The sequence below is a fragment of the Hyla sarda genome, chromosome 13 (assembly GCF_029499605.1).
Source record: "Hyla sarda isolate aHylSar1 chromosome 13, aHylSar1.hap1, whole genome shotgun sequence".
NCBI lineage: Eukaryota > Metazoa > Chordata > Amphibia > Anura > Hylidae > Hyla > Hyla sarda.
Genome location: NC_079201.1, coordinates 4346951 through 4362446, shown reverse-complemented (window position 1 = coordinate 4362446; position 15496 = coordinate 4346951). Strand labels below are relative to the sequence as shown.

The 15496-nt window shown below is 42.0% G+C and overlaps 1 protein-coding gene across 3 annotated transcripts in view; it reads right to left on the bottom strand.

Moving 5' to 3' along the window:
- Positions 1-15496, bottom strand: part of LOC130297246 (leucine-rich repeat-containing protein 4C-like) — a 142575-nt gene that overhangs the window by 7277 nt on the left and 119802 nt on the right. For 2 of the 3 annotated variants that reach the window (XM_056549491.1, XM_056549493.1), the window contains exon 2: positions 12345-13796. The exons of the other annotated variant lie outside the window; for it this stretch is intronic. In XM_056549491.1, the coding sequence (XP_056405466.1) occupies positions 12514-13796 (1283 nt within the window). In that variant the 3' untranslated portion in view covers positions 12345-12513. Of the gene's footprint in view, positions 1-12344; positions 13797-15496 lie in introns of those variants that run through there. 3 annotated transcript variants of the gene reach the window in all.

Genomic DNA, 15496 nt, shown 5'->3' with positions numbered 1-15496 from the left:
ACCTGCTGTCAGAAGGAGGGGTGGCACGGAGGTGGCAAGAAAAACCCTTCCTGCCCATGACATATATTTAAAGCATGGATCGGGTGATGTAGTACGACAGGAGGGAGATCACTCCTATGCTGGTCATTAAACTGATCAATAGCGATCGGCCATTTAAGTAGTTTTTAGCACACATCCCTGGTGTCCAGTGGCCACATCGCCACCGATTGTAAGGGCAGCAGGGCCTCAGTGCCTGCCATAACTCCCCTAGGGAAATAGGTTGTAACAAATAGAGCACTGATCTAATATATCAATGTAATGGACATACCTTACATTGATCTATATAAGCAATCAAATAATTGCTTACACAAAGCCTCTGGGGGAACGGAAGAACTAAAAATGAAAAAGTGTAAAGGAGCAGGGACAACTGTCATAATGATGGGAGTCCCTGCTTTTCTAAATAATTTCCATGCATTTCACTAGGGTGCCATGGGATGAACCCCCCCCCCCTCTGAAGCAAAAGATGGCAACAGAGATGGCAGTAACTTGTTTATCCCATGGCACTCTAGTGAGTTACATGGAAATTATGTAGAAAAGCAGGGACTCCCATCATTACGACAGGAGTCCCTGCTCCACTACAGTAAGCAGCCATGCCTATGCATCAGTCACAAAGCAGGATAGGTTTGCTATGGGGATTTGCTTCTGCTCTAGACAGTTCCTGACATGGACAGAGGTGGGAGCAGAGAGAACTGTGGTCAGACTGGAAAGTACTACAAAACTTCCTGTGGAGTATACAGCAACTGATAAGTACTGGAAGGGTTAAGATTTTTATATAGATGTAATTTACAAATCTGATTCACTTTCTAGCACCAATTAATTCAAAATAACTTTTTTCCACTGGAGTACCCCTTTAACAAGCCTAGACATGGTGCTGTTCTCTATGGTGGATCTCCCGCCGCCCCCCTTCACCGAGCACTGGAATTTAATATTCTGATATAATGAGGCCAATCAATCCGGCACCCGGTGTTTTCTGTGCTCATCAGCAATTTATAAAGAGGGATTCCGGACGTGCCAAGAACAATGGAGAAGCCCCTCATGTCCCCCCTTATATCAGTGCGGGGAAATCAGATACAGAAAAGGGGCCGATCTCCTTTACAGACTCTATTATGATAAAAGAAGATATCACCGATACATCCCTGCATGGAGGAGGCCTGCGGAAATAGTGAGGGCGTAAGGTATAAAACTACAGCACGAACACCACAAAGATATAAAGAGGCTCAGACAAGGCTAATAATACAAGGGAAATCAAGTATAATATTTCTAATACCTACCTACACGCCTAACCATAGGGGGCAGTATTATAGTAGTTATATTCTTGTATATAGGAGCAGTATTATAGTAGTTATATTCTTGTATATAGGAGCAGTATTATAGTGGTTATATTCTTGTATATAGGAGGCAGTATTATAGTAGTTATAGTCTTGTATATAGGAACAGTATTATAGTAGTTATATTCTTGTATATAGGGGCAGTATTATAGTAGTTATATTCTTCTATATAGGAGCAGTATTATAGTAGTTATATTCTTGTATATAGGAGCAGTATTATAGTAGTTATATTCTTGTATATAGGAGCAGTATTATAGCAGTTATATTCTTGTATATAGGGGCAGTATTATAGTAGTTATATTCTTGTATATAGGAGCAGTATTATAGTAGTTATATTCTTGTATATAGGAGCAGTATTATAGTAGTTATATTCTTGTATATAGGAGGCAGTATTATAGTAGTTATATTCTTGCATATAAGAGAAGAGCAGTATTATAGTAGTTATATTCTTGTATATAGGAGCAGTATTATAGTAGTTATATTCTTGTATATAGGAGCAGTATTATAGCAGATATATTCTTGTATATAGGAGCGGTATTATAGTAGTTATATTCTTGTATATAGGAGCAGTATTATAGTAGTTATATTCTTGTATATAGGAGCAGTATTATAGTAGTTATATTCTTGTATATAGGAGACTATATTATAGTAGTTATATTCTTGTATATATGAGGCAGTATTATAGTAGATATATTCTTGTATATAGGAGCAGTATTATAGTAGTTATATTCTTGTATATAGGAGGCAGTATTATAGGAGTTATATTCTTGTATATAGGGGGCAGTATTATAGTAGTTATATTCTTGTATATAGGAGCAGTATTATAGTAGTTATATTCTTGTATATAGGAGCAGTATTATAGTAGTTATATTCTTGTATATATGAGGCAGTATTATAGTAGTTATATTCTTGTATATAGGAGCAGTATTATAGTAGTTATATTCTTGTATATAGGAGACAGTATTATAGTAGTTATATTCTTGTATATAGGAGGCAGTATTATAGTAGTTATATTCTTGTATATAGGAGCAGTATTATAGTAGTTATATTCTTGTACATAGGAGCAGTATTATAGTAGTTATATTCTTGTATATAGGAGCAGTATTATAGTAGATATATTCTTGTATATAGGGGGCAGTATTATAGTAGTTATATTCTTGTATATAGGAGCAGTATTATAGTAGTTATATTCTTGTATATAGGAGGCAGTATTATAGTAGTTATATTCTTGTATATAGGAGCAGTATTATAGTAGTTATATTCTTGTATATAGGAACAGTATTATAGTAGTTATATTCTTGTACATAGGAGCAGTATTATAGTAGTTATATTCTTGTATATAGGAGCAGTATTATAGTAGTTATATTCTTGTATATAGGAGCAGTATTATAGTAGTTATTTTCTTGTACATAGGAGCAGTATTATAGTAGTTATATTCTTATATATAGGAGCAGTATTATAGTAGTTATATTCTTGTATATAGGAGCAGTATTATAGTAGATATATTCTTGTATATAGGGGGCAGTATTATAGTAGTTATATTATTGTATATAGGAGGCAGTATTATAGTAGTTATATTCTTGTATGTAGGAGTAGTATTATAGTAGTTATATTCTTGTATATAGGAGCAGTATTATAGTAGTTATATTCTTGTATATAGGAGACAGTATTATAGTAGTTATATTCTTGTATATAGGAGCAGTATTATAGTAGTTATATTCTTGTATATAGGAGCAGTATTATAGTAGTTATATTCTTGTATATAGGAGACAGTATTATAGTAGTTATATTCTTGTATATAGGAGCAGTATTATAGTAGTTATATTCTTGTATATAGGAGCAGTATTTCCTCTATGGATTGACAATCCTTTCTTATTCTTCTGATCATACACCGGACACATACCCAGCATCCACCTACATTAATTGGATTATTTCCTCCTGGTCCAGTAGGGGGAGCCGTCCCTCCATCAGAAGCAGGCAGGAATAATAGTACAAGTTGACTAATATTTTCTATTTCCCTGGGGGATACACAACACTTTGTTCTTGGGCATATTTGGCTGGATGCGGATTCCCTCTGGCATGTATAGTGTAATGCTTAGAGACGTGTATTCCTTTATACTATACACAATCTGTGGTCTATACGTCTCTCACCGGTGTAGTGTTGTGCGGTCATTGCCCATGGTGGTCCCTCCAGCGCTGCCCCTTCGGCTGGGCCCACCTCTTGTCTTATCTCCCGATCAGCTGCACCCGTTCACTTTACTCGGTCTTTGTTACGAATGGTAAGAACCTTCCTGCTCTTCTCTTTGCTCCTGTTTGGGGCAGTTTCTATATAACTGGATCATAGCCTGATCCAGACTAATGGTTGATTGCTTCTGTCTAGATAATTGGGTGGAGTTTCAGTAGTTAGCCTTACAGGGCCGGTGCAATCTGTGCGGACTATAGCGTTTTCTATGTTAAAAGAAATACTCCCCCTTAGACATCTTATACCCTATCCAAAAGATAAGGTGTCTGATTGTGGGGGTCCGGCCACTGGGACCCCTCGGGATCTCTGGGCCGGCACCCTAGCATTCGGAACAATTATGTGTTCGTGATTTCTGTGTTCTTGGTGTCACGCAACGCCCCTCCATTCATGTCTCTGGGAGGGGGTGAGACGGCTGTCACGCCCCCTCCCATAGACATGAATGGAGAGGGCGTGGCAGGACATCACGAACATGGAAGCCCGAAGCCGGCATTCTGAACATAAAAGTTCAGAACTCTCGGGTGCCGGCCCGGAAATCGCGGGGGTCCGGCCGCCTGGATCAGATGGATAGGGGATGAGATGACTAGGGGCGGAGTACCCTTTTAAGGTCTCTGAAGTTCCTGTTTTTTTTATTTATTTCTTGAGTCCTCTTTGGGTTGTCCTAAAATTGGTTTGTGTTAGTTCTAGAGTCAGTTCAGGTTTTAGCACTTTTTTTTTTTGCTATTTATTTTGGTATAGTTTAGTCTAGGGCTGTCGTGGGGATACTGTAGGGGCAGTGAGGTTGGTTATCATCCATCTCATCATCCCCAATTCCGATTCTACAGGGTCTCCTCTTGGCTTTCTCTCCAGACTAGTACACAAAAAATGGCCGACCACCTTGGCCCTGCAAACACAACAATGTCTGAAAAATTCTTATAATTCTCAAATATATACCCTGTATTGACTTCCATCTCTCCAGCCTTGTTAGGCCGGGTTCACACTGCGTTCCTGCTCACAGTTCACTGTTTCTGTTTCATTTTATTAACAATAGATACAAAAGTGCAGTCAAGTACGTGGACCGACCAGAAATATCAGGATTAGTTAGGTTAGTAAATTGACAGATATTGGTGATATGTGCAAAGGTGATGTCACAGGAAGAGGGATATAGCTGGTGTGATGTCACAGGAAGAGGGATATAGCTGGTGTGATGTCACAGGAAGAGGGATATAGCTGGTGTGATGTCACAGGAAGAGGGATATAGCTGATGTGATGTCACAGGAAGGGGGATATAACTGGTGTGATGTCACAGGAAGAGGTATATAACTGGTGTGATGTCACAGGAAGAGGGATATAGCTGGTGTAATGTCACAGGAAGAGGGATATAGCTGGTGTGATGTCACAGGAAGAGGGATATAGCTGGTGTGATATCACAGGAAGAGGTATATAACTGGTGTGATGCCACAGGAAGAGGCATATAGCTGTGTGATGTCACAGGAAGAGGGATATAACTGGTGTGATGTCACAGGAAGAGGGATATAACTGGTGTGATGTCACAGGAAGAGGGATATAGCTGGTGTGATGTCACAGGAAGAGGGATATAGCTGGTGTGATGTCACAGGAAGAGGTATATAACTGGTGTGATGTCACAGGAAAAGGGATATAGCTGGTGTGATGTCACAGAAAGAGGGATATAGCTGTGTGATGTCACAGGAAGAGGGATAAAGCTGGTGTGATGTCACAGGAAGAGGTATATAACTAACTGGTGTGATGTCACAGGAAGAGGGATATAACTGGTGTGATGTCACAGGAAAAGGGATATAGCTGGTGTGATGTCACAGAAAGAGGGATATAGCTGTGTGATGTCACAGGAAGAGGGATAAAGCTGGTGTGATGTCACAGGAAGAGGTATATAACTGGTGTGATGTCACAGGAAGAGGGATATAACTGGTGTGATGCCACAGGAAGAGGGATATAGCTGGTGTGATGTCACAGGAAGAGGTATATAACTGGTGTGATGTCACAGGAAGAGGGATATAGCTGGTGTGATGTCACAGGAAGAGGGATATAGCTGGTGTGATGTCACAGGAAGAGGTATATAGCTGGTGTGATGTCACAGGAGGAGATATATAGCTAAATGCCATTAGGGTCTGTGTAAAGAGAGAAGAGGGCCTAGTGCCGGTCCCTCTGTCCTCACACCTACCCTCTGCCCTCACAGCTACCCTCTGTCCCTGTCCTTACACCTACCCTCTTCCCTCACACCTACCCTCTGCCCCTGCCCTCACACCTACCCCTCTTCCCTCACACCTACCCTCTGCCCTCACAACTACCTTCTGCCCCTGTCCTCACACCTACCCTCTGACCCTGCCCTCACACCTACCCTCTGCCACTGTCCTCACACCTACCCTCTGTCCCTGTCCTCACACCTACCCTCTGCCCTCACACCTACGCTCTTCCCTCACACCTACCCTCTGCCCCTGCCCTCACAACTACCCTCTTCCCTCACACCTACCTTCTGTCCCTGTCCTCACACCTACCCTCTGCCCCTGCCCTCACACCTACCCTATGCCCTCACACCTACCCTCTGACCCTGCTCTCACACCTACCCTCTGAAGCTGCCCTCACACCTACCCTCTGCCCCTGTCCTCACAACTACCTTCTGCCCCTGCCTCATACCTCCACTCTGCCCCTGCCTTCACACCTACTCTCTGCCCTCACACCTACCCTCTGACCCTGCCCTCACACCTACCCTCTGCCCTCACACCTACCCTCTGTCCCTGTCCTCACACCTACCCTCTGCCCTCGCACCTACCCTCTGACCTTGCCCTCACACCTACCCTCTGCCCTCACACCTACCCTCTGTCCCTGTCCTCACACCTACCCTCTGCCCTCACACCTACCCTCTGCCCCAGACCTCACACCTACCCTCTACCCTCACACCTACCCTCTGTCCCTGTCCTCACACCTACCCTCTGCCCTCACACCTACCCTCTGCCCCTGCCCTCACACCTACCCTCTGCCCCTGCCCTCACACCTACCCTCTGCCCCTGTCCTCACACCTACCCTCTGCCCCTGTCCTTGGGGCCACATGGCCTCCATTAGGCTTCCTCTCTGGGCCCCATCCTGATTGTACATGTTTGGGGCCTGTGATCAGCAGCTGTTGGTCCTCACTGATCCCCGCAGCACGCTCAGCTCTGCTGTGTCAGCCGCCGCTCATTAACCTGTTTTATAATTAACTCATTATAATTGCAGCAGAGGAAGCAAATGTGTCAGCGGCTGATGGCAGGTCTCACATGTGTACAGGGGCTTACTGGGGAGCGAGGGGGGGGGGGGGGGACGCTATTAACCCTCTGTGTGCCGCAGGGGATCCACACTGTTAACCCTCTGTATGCTGCAGGGGATCCACACTATTAACCATCTGTGCGCCGCAGGGGGTCCACACTGTTAACCCTCTGTATGCTACAGGGGATCCACTCTATTAACCCTCTGTGTGATGCAGCTTATCTACACTGTTAACCCTCTGTGTCCACATGTAATCTAAATGTTAAACCTCATTGTGCCACAGAGGATCCACATTGTTAACCTTCTGTGTCCTGCAGGGGATCCACACCATTAACCCTATGTGTGCTGCAGTTCTGTGGTGTTAACCCTGTCTGTGCTGCACAGATATTCCACCCTGTGACACTTACACCCAAGTCTTAAAATTATATACCATTTCCATACATGCAGTATTGTACGCTACATCTTCCTGTAGACTCAGAACAGTCTTACATCAGTGAATGCTTGATACAAAGTAACCCCTTCTTTCAGCAAGGTATATATATATATATTAACCCTTTCCATGCAGGAACATAATGTGAGGATACATTAGCCCTCGCCTTCTTTATGTTTATACCATTTGTAGCGCACTAGTTCCCATTGCTGCAGGACTGAGAACATCATCACCACTAAAGGAACACCAGTGATCACCGTATGTGCACGAGCGCTTAACCCCTGCCTTGCCATAGACTGAAACAAAACTCACCAGTCTGGTGTGTCCTGGATTTCTAGTAGTTCCTTTCATGATGATATAATCTATGGTCATATCCATTGTGCGGATTATTCTATTGCCCATTGTTAATGTAAATCTGTTTCTTTAGGCTCCGGCGAGGAAGTAGAGCTGATACTGTATCATTATAGCCACTGGTTACTAGTGAACATGAGATATCACACCATTTTCACAACAGGCTGTAAAGGAAGATATTGTTGCTCAAAAGTCTGTCATATTGACATCTAGTGGCCAGCCTAGGAACTGACCTTCTATAATGAAAACCTGTTTTGGATGTAGAGTCCCTTTAACTCCCGGCATGCCCACACATCCTTTGTCTGTAGTTTTGCAAGAGCTGGAGGCACACAGCTGGAGAAGACACAGCTCTAACACAGAGTTTTACGGGGATTGTACTCTCAGCTGTTGTAAAACTAGAACGCCCATCATGAGAGTTGTAGTTTAGGAACAGTTGAAGGCTGTAGTGGTGCAATGGTGATCTCCTATACTGGATACCAACATACTTTACGGCCGGTATCCAGTATGCTGAAAAATACAGAGTAATCTGTCTGCATAAAGATAGATGACCCCTGGTGGTGGCTATTTTCATTTTAGATTTTTAAGTGAAATTCATTTTTTTTTATAAATGTGTATTTAAAAAGTCCTCTTATCAGTAGTACTACAAAAAATAAAAAGTTTTTCATAACAATGACATACAAGTCACCGTGCGCTGGGATTAAAAGAATCGGGCATCTCTCCTATGAGAATAATTCCTGTTGTGTGGCTCTTCTACAAATATTTTTCTTTTTCCAGGAAAGAGTAGAATATTGTGAAGATGAATCCTGCGGAGTCTCCTGATCCCTCTCTCTACCCTCATGTCTACACACAGCTCCGTGTCCGCTATGAACCTTTTATCAGGTGTGACTAACCCCCCTCCCCCCCCCCCCCCGATGCTATACATTATACATGCCCTTTAATAAGCTACCACTTGTAGCTGCTGCTGACAGCTCCCTCCAGAGGACGCCACTGATCAGGGAACCCAATAATCTGCTCTGAATGTCTGACAGTCAGAGATTATATAACTCTCACCCTGTGACCTCAACATGATCAGCATACTACTCTCCTGAAATACTCTGTACTGCTGTGGACCCTGCTGCTCCTCCACTATATAACTCTCACCCTGTGACCTCCACATGATCAGCACACTCCTCTCCTGAAATACTCTGTACTGCTGTGGACCCTGCTGCTCCTCCACTATATAACTCTCACCCTGTGACCTCCACATGATCAGCACACTCCTCTCCTGAAATACTCTGTACTGCTGTGGACCCTGCTCCTCCACTATATAACTCTCACCCTGTGACCTCCACATGATCAGCACACTCCTCTCCTGAAATACTCTGTACTGCTGTGGACCCTGCTCCTCCACTATATAACTCTCTCCCTGTGACCTCCACATGATCAGTACACTCCTCTCCTGAAATACTCTGTACTGCTATGGACCCTGCTCCTCCACTATATAACTTTCACCCTGTGACCTCCACATGATCAGTACACTCCTCTCCTGAAATACTCTGTACTGCTATGGACCCTGCTCCTCCACTATATAACTTTCACCCTGTGACCTCCACATGATCAGTACACTCCTCTCCTGAAATACTCTGTACTGCTGTGGACCCTGCTCCTCTACTATATAACTCTCACCCTGTGACCTCCATATGATCAGTACACTCCTCTCCTGAAATACTCTGTACTGCTGTGGACCCTGCTCCTATACTATATAACTCTCACCCTGTGACCTCCACATGATCAGTACACTCCTCTCCTGAAATACTCTGTACTGCTATGGACCCTGCTCCTCCACTATATAACTTTCACCCTGTGACCTCCACATGATCAGTACACTCCTCTCCTGAAATACTCTGTACTGCTGTGGACCCTGCTTCTCCACTATATAACTCTCACCCTGTGACCTCCACATGATCAGTACACTCCTCTCCTGAAATACTCTGTACTGCTGTGGACCCTGCTCCTCTACTATATAACTTTCACCCTGTGACCTCCACATGATCAGTACACTCCTCTCCTGAAATACTCTGTACTGCTGTGGACCCTGCTCCTCCTCTATATCACTCTCACCCTGTGACCTCCACATGATCAGTACACTCCTCTCCTGAAACACTCTGTACTGCTGCGGTCTTCAGATGCCGCACATCCTACATGATGCTGCTGGGTTTATGGACTTCTCACTGCTGTGCTCCGAGCCCGGGACACTTCACCTCTCCGCCGTGCACAGTAAAGGAAGAAGCTGAGCAAATAGGAGACTCCTTTAATAATTCAGTGGGGAATGTAACGTATTACCGCCATTAATAAGTTTATTAAAGTGCCAGCGCTGTGTTTAGGATGATACATTCACTCCGAGCCGCGGCATAATGAGCACAGGAAATAATAGGGAGATAAATCACAGATACAAAGATGGAAGATTAGAGGGAATGCAGATGAACCCAACACTGCCGGACCGGGACCGAAGGGATCCATCCCATCTGCAGGGACCACAGACAGGGAATCAAGAAGAGGAATGGGGAGCGGTAAGAGAGCGAAACATCAGCACCGCATAGAAGCCCTCGAGTCACCTGCAAAATTCTGCAGTTTCGAAGGTCAGAGTCACATGAGCGAAATATAGAGGGATTTTTGGCTTCAAGTCCCAGCACAAATGCGGGTCCAGTGATCTGAACTGACAGCATCATAGAGATCCAGGATAGGGAACTATATTAGGGAACTATGACAGGGATTTATAATAGGAACTAGGATAGGGATAGGGAACCATGATAGGGATTTATGATGGGAACTATGACAGGGATTTATAATAGGAACTAGGATAGGGATAGGGAACCATGATAGGGATTTATGATGGGAACTATGACAGGGATTTATAATAGGAACTAGGATAGGGATTTATGATGGGAACTATGACAAGGATAGGGATCTATGATAGGGATCCATGATAGGGATAAGGATCTATGATAGGGACAGAAATCTATGATAGGGAACTATGACAGGGATTTATAATAGGAACTATGACAAGGATAGGGATCTATGATAGGGATCCATGATAGGGATAAGGATCTATGATAGGGACAGAAATCTATGATAGGGAACTATGACAGGGATTTATAATAGGAACTATGACAAGGATAGGGATCTATGATAAGGATACATGATAGGGATAAGGATCTATGATAGGGAACCATGATAGGGATTTATGATGGGAACTATGACAAGGATAGGGATCTATGATAGGAATCCATGATAGGGATAATGATCTATGATAGGGATCCATGATAGGGATTTATGATGGGAACTATGACAAGGATAAGGATCTGTGATAGGGATAGAAATCTATGATAGGGAACTAGGATAGGGATAGGGATCTATGACAGGAATAGGGAACTATCATATGGATCTATTATAGGGATCCATGGCAGGAACTAGAATAATAATAGGGATCTATGACAGGGAACTGGGATTGGGATCTAGGATAGAGAATTATGAAAGGGATAGGGATCTATGATGCTTTCAGTTCAGGTCATTTGGCCCACGGGTGACATCATACAATTCAATTCATACTATATGAAGGCAAAAATGTTGCCATGGTAGGTTTTCCTGAAACTGGCCTGAGGTTTATCTGTCTCTAGGAAAGCTGGGTGGCACCACACATAGGGACCATTACAGGGGTTAAAACCAAGTTGGTCTTAAAGAGGTATTCTCATCTCACAAAGTGATGTCATATTTCTAGGATTGGGGGAAGGGTTACCCCTAAGACCCCTACCTCACCTGAGAATGAAAGCAGAGAGGTCTTTGGGAACCCTCAGGTATTGGGGCCCCCCAAGTATTGGGGGCCAGGTGTGACTGCCATCTTTGCAGCCCCTAAAGTTATGTCTCTGCCACCTGCTTATAGTTATCTAACCTGGTATTCGGATCACAAATTTATTAAAGATGGCCGACAACACCCATGGTGGAGGTCTGGGTCGACTTCTGGGAGGTCACCGGCCTTCAGGTGGGAATATAACTAATAAATAAATCCTCCATTATAAATTCTTTTATCCTGTTGTTCTATTTAGCAGATTCTTAGTATAATCTGGGAAAACTGGATGATAAGAATTACGGCTGCTCCGGAGGAGTTACAGAATATCTGCTGGAGATGTTTTGGGAGCGGTCATGTGTTTATACTGGTTGTTACCCAGAATTCCTTAAACCAGATCCAAATAAGATGGTTAAAACTTGGTCCTTCTAATAGCATTCTATGTAAAAAAAAAAAAAGTTTGTATATACGGGGAGGTAATAGGGCGATATAAATCAGTAGGCATCAGCCGACACCAGACGGTTTTCTGGAACCCATCATGATGATTTTTGAGTGATTTTCCTCCAAGTCAGCTGTAAAAGGGGTCTTCTCCTGCTGGACCCTTGTATTGGTGACTTCTTATTGGGGTAATCTGGTCATAAACTTAAGATAGATGTTCAGCCGATGGCTGTTTTCCTGTCCCCAACCTAAACACATGTACTATGGGCTTGGGTTTTGTGGTGGTTTATTGTTGGATTCCATGATGCCCAATCCTCTTGGCCCTTCTCTCCCCCAATATCTGGTGTCGGTAGAGAGTCAGGAGGTCCCACCCATACATATGAGATGGTATGAGGCTGACCACACCAACTGTGTATAGCCGGCTTTAGAGCCTACACCCAATGCAGGATGCTCTAGAGGGCCAGTCTGATGGTGTTTTGGGCGGTCACAATTGCAATGGGGTAGCCATTGTCATGGAGAGGTAACCATTTTTCTCACTGGTTTGTTCTTGTGTGCAGATGAGATCATTAAAGGTTTATGAACACTCTATAGCAGCACCTAAGTTGGTTTACACATGTGGCATCGGCTGAGGGTTCTCAGGGATGGGAAGGATGTTGGGGGTGTCCACGAAACGGCTGAATTCAAAGTCATCGCTGGTTTGCTTCTTTGCCAGTCTGTAGACTAATCTTAAAATGTAACAAATAACAAATAACAAGACTGCTGAGAGCATTAAGATAAAAACAACCATCAGGACGAAAGACGCCTTCTTCTTTGGGGCATCAGTAACCATCATGGTAGGTGTCTGGACCATCAAAGCGTTTGACAGTACAGAAAGCTTCACGACGGACACTGAGGAGCCTTCACTGTTGACAGCCATGCAGGTATAGACACCAGTGTCACTAGGCTTCACCGTGGCTATAACTAGGCTCCCATTAATAATGGATAAAGTAGTTTTGGATGGGTTGACTTCAAAACCTGTTGGGAGCAACCAAGTCAATGTCGGCCTCGGTAGCCCGGTGGCAGAACAAGGAAGAGTTATCAAGGTGGCTTCTTTAACATATATCTCCTGAAAAGCCTCATTGATCGTGGGCACAGTGCAGGGAGGCACCAGGTTCATTGAGGCCAAAGCCACAGAGTCATTGGGAAACAAAGACTTCACAAACCACCGATTTTCTGTCAACTCGATTCCCCTGTATCTGCAATCCCTGGTGAGGTTATTTCCCACCAAGCTGATCCGTATTGAAGAAGAATAGTTACTGAAAGGCCTAAACCACAGAGGAGTGACTGAGGTCAAGCTGTTGGCATCTAGGTTCAGCACAGACAGTATCGGAAGGGTCTCGAAGGCCAAGTCATAGATGGTGGAAATGCTGTTCCTTGAAAGGTCTAGAATACGAAGGTTCTTCAGTCCACGGAACATCTGACAGTGAATCACCTTTAAGTTATTTTCTTTAAGGTCCAGCAGCTGAATGGGAAGGTCCTGGAAGGCTAATGGATGGATATTGGACATGCTAAGGTTTAACCCATTTAGAATTAAAGTCTTTAACTTTGGAAGTTCCCCGAAGGCTTGAGCCTCAATATAATCTATTGCCATCCTTCTCAGAGCTATCTCCTCAAGTGACTTCAGATTCCAAATGCTCTGTCTCGATATAAGGAAGGGCGGACAATGGCTCAGACTTAATTTCGTTACGTTACCAGAAGCGGAGATAGGGAAATGTGTCTCTGATTCACAACAATTCATGAAAGATGAAACACAACTGCATCCCGGATGACAAGTGGAGGCCCTGACCAAACCATCTACAGTGACTGAGAGCAGAAGGGACATCAGAGTCACCAGAATGAAGCCCATGGAATCTGTAAAGAAGAACATAAAATGACTTTATGCTGAGGGAGATTCTATATTACAGAACACATATTGATCTAAGATATGACACCAACTACTCACAATGGCAGAAGATAAGTGATATTATCTTCTATGGTACAGAAAACTCCCATAACCTGTACAGTAAACATTTTATTCAGTAGGAATTTGAAAAGTATCACTGTCTGCACCGGAACCATCAGCAGAAAAATGTACTATGAGCTGCCGAGAAGAACAGGAAAAGAAGGGATAAATATAGATTTACTATAATACTGTCCCTATGTACTGCTCCTATATACAAGAATATAACTACTATAATACTGCTCCTATATACAAGAATATAACTACTATAATACTGCTTCCAATATACAAGAATATAACTACTATAATACTGCTCCTATATACAAGAATATAACTACTATAATACTGCTTCCAATATACAAGAATATAACTACTATAATACTGCCCCCTATATACAAGAATATAACTACTATAATACTGCTCATATATACAAGAATATAACTACTATAAAATACTGTTCCTATATACAAGAATATAACTACTATAATACTGCTCCTATATACAAGAATATAACTCCTATAATACTGCTTCTATATATAAGAATATAACTACTATAATACTGTTCCTATATACAAGAATATAACTACTATAATACTGCTCCTATATACAAGAATATAACTACTATTATACTGTTCCTATATATACAAGAATATATCTACTATAATACTGCTCCTATATACAAGAATATATCTACTATAATACTGCTCCTATATACAAGAATATAACTACTATAATACTGCTCCTATATATACAAGAATATAACTACTATAATACTGCCCCTATATACAAGAATATAACTACTATAAAACTGCTCATATATACAAGAATATAACTACTATAATACTGCTCCTATATACAAGAATATAACTACTATAATACTGCTCATATATACAAGAATATAACTACTATAATACTGCTCCTATATACAAGAATATAACTACTATAATACTGCTCCTATATACAAGAATATAACTCCTATAATACTGCCTCCTATATACAAGTACTATGCTAAGTACTATAATACTGCCCCTATATACAAGAATATAACTACTATAATACTGCTCCTGTATACAAGAATATAACTACTATAATACTGCTCCTATATACAAGAATATAACTACTTTAATACTACTCCTATATACAAGAATATAACTACTATAATACTGCTCCTATATACAAGAATATAACTACTATAATACTGATCCTATATACAAGAATATAACTACTATAATACTGCTCCTATATACAAGAATATAACTACTATAATACTGCTCCTATATACAAGAATATAACTACTATAATACTGCCTCCTATATACAAGAATATAACTACTATAATACTGCCTCCTATATACAAGAATATAACTACTATAATACTGCCTCCTATATACAAGAATGTAACTACTATAATACTGCTCATATATACAAGAATGTAACCACTATAATACTGCTCCTATATACAAGAATATAACTACTATAATACTGCTCATATATACAAGAATATAACTACTATAATACTGCCCCTATATACAAGAATATAACTACTATAATACTGCCCCTATATACAAGAATATAACTACTATAATACTGCTCCTATATACAAGAATATAACT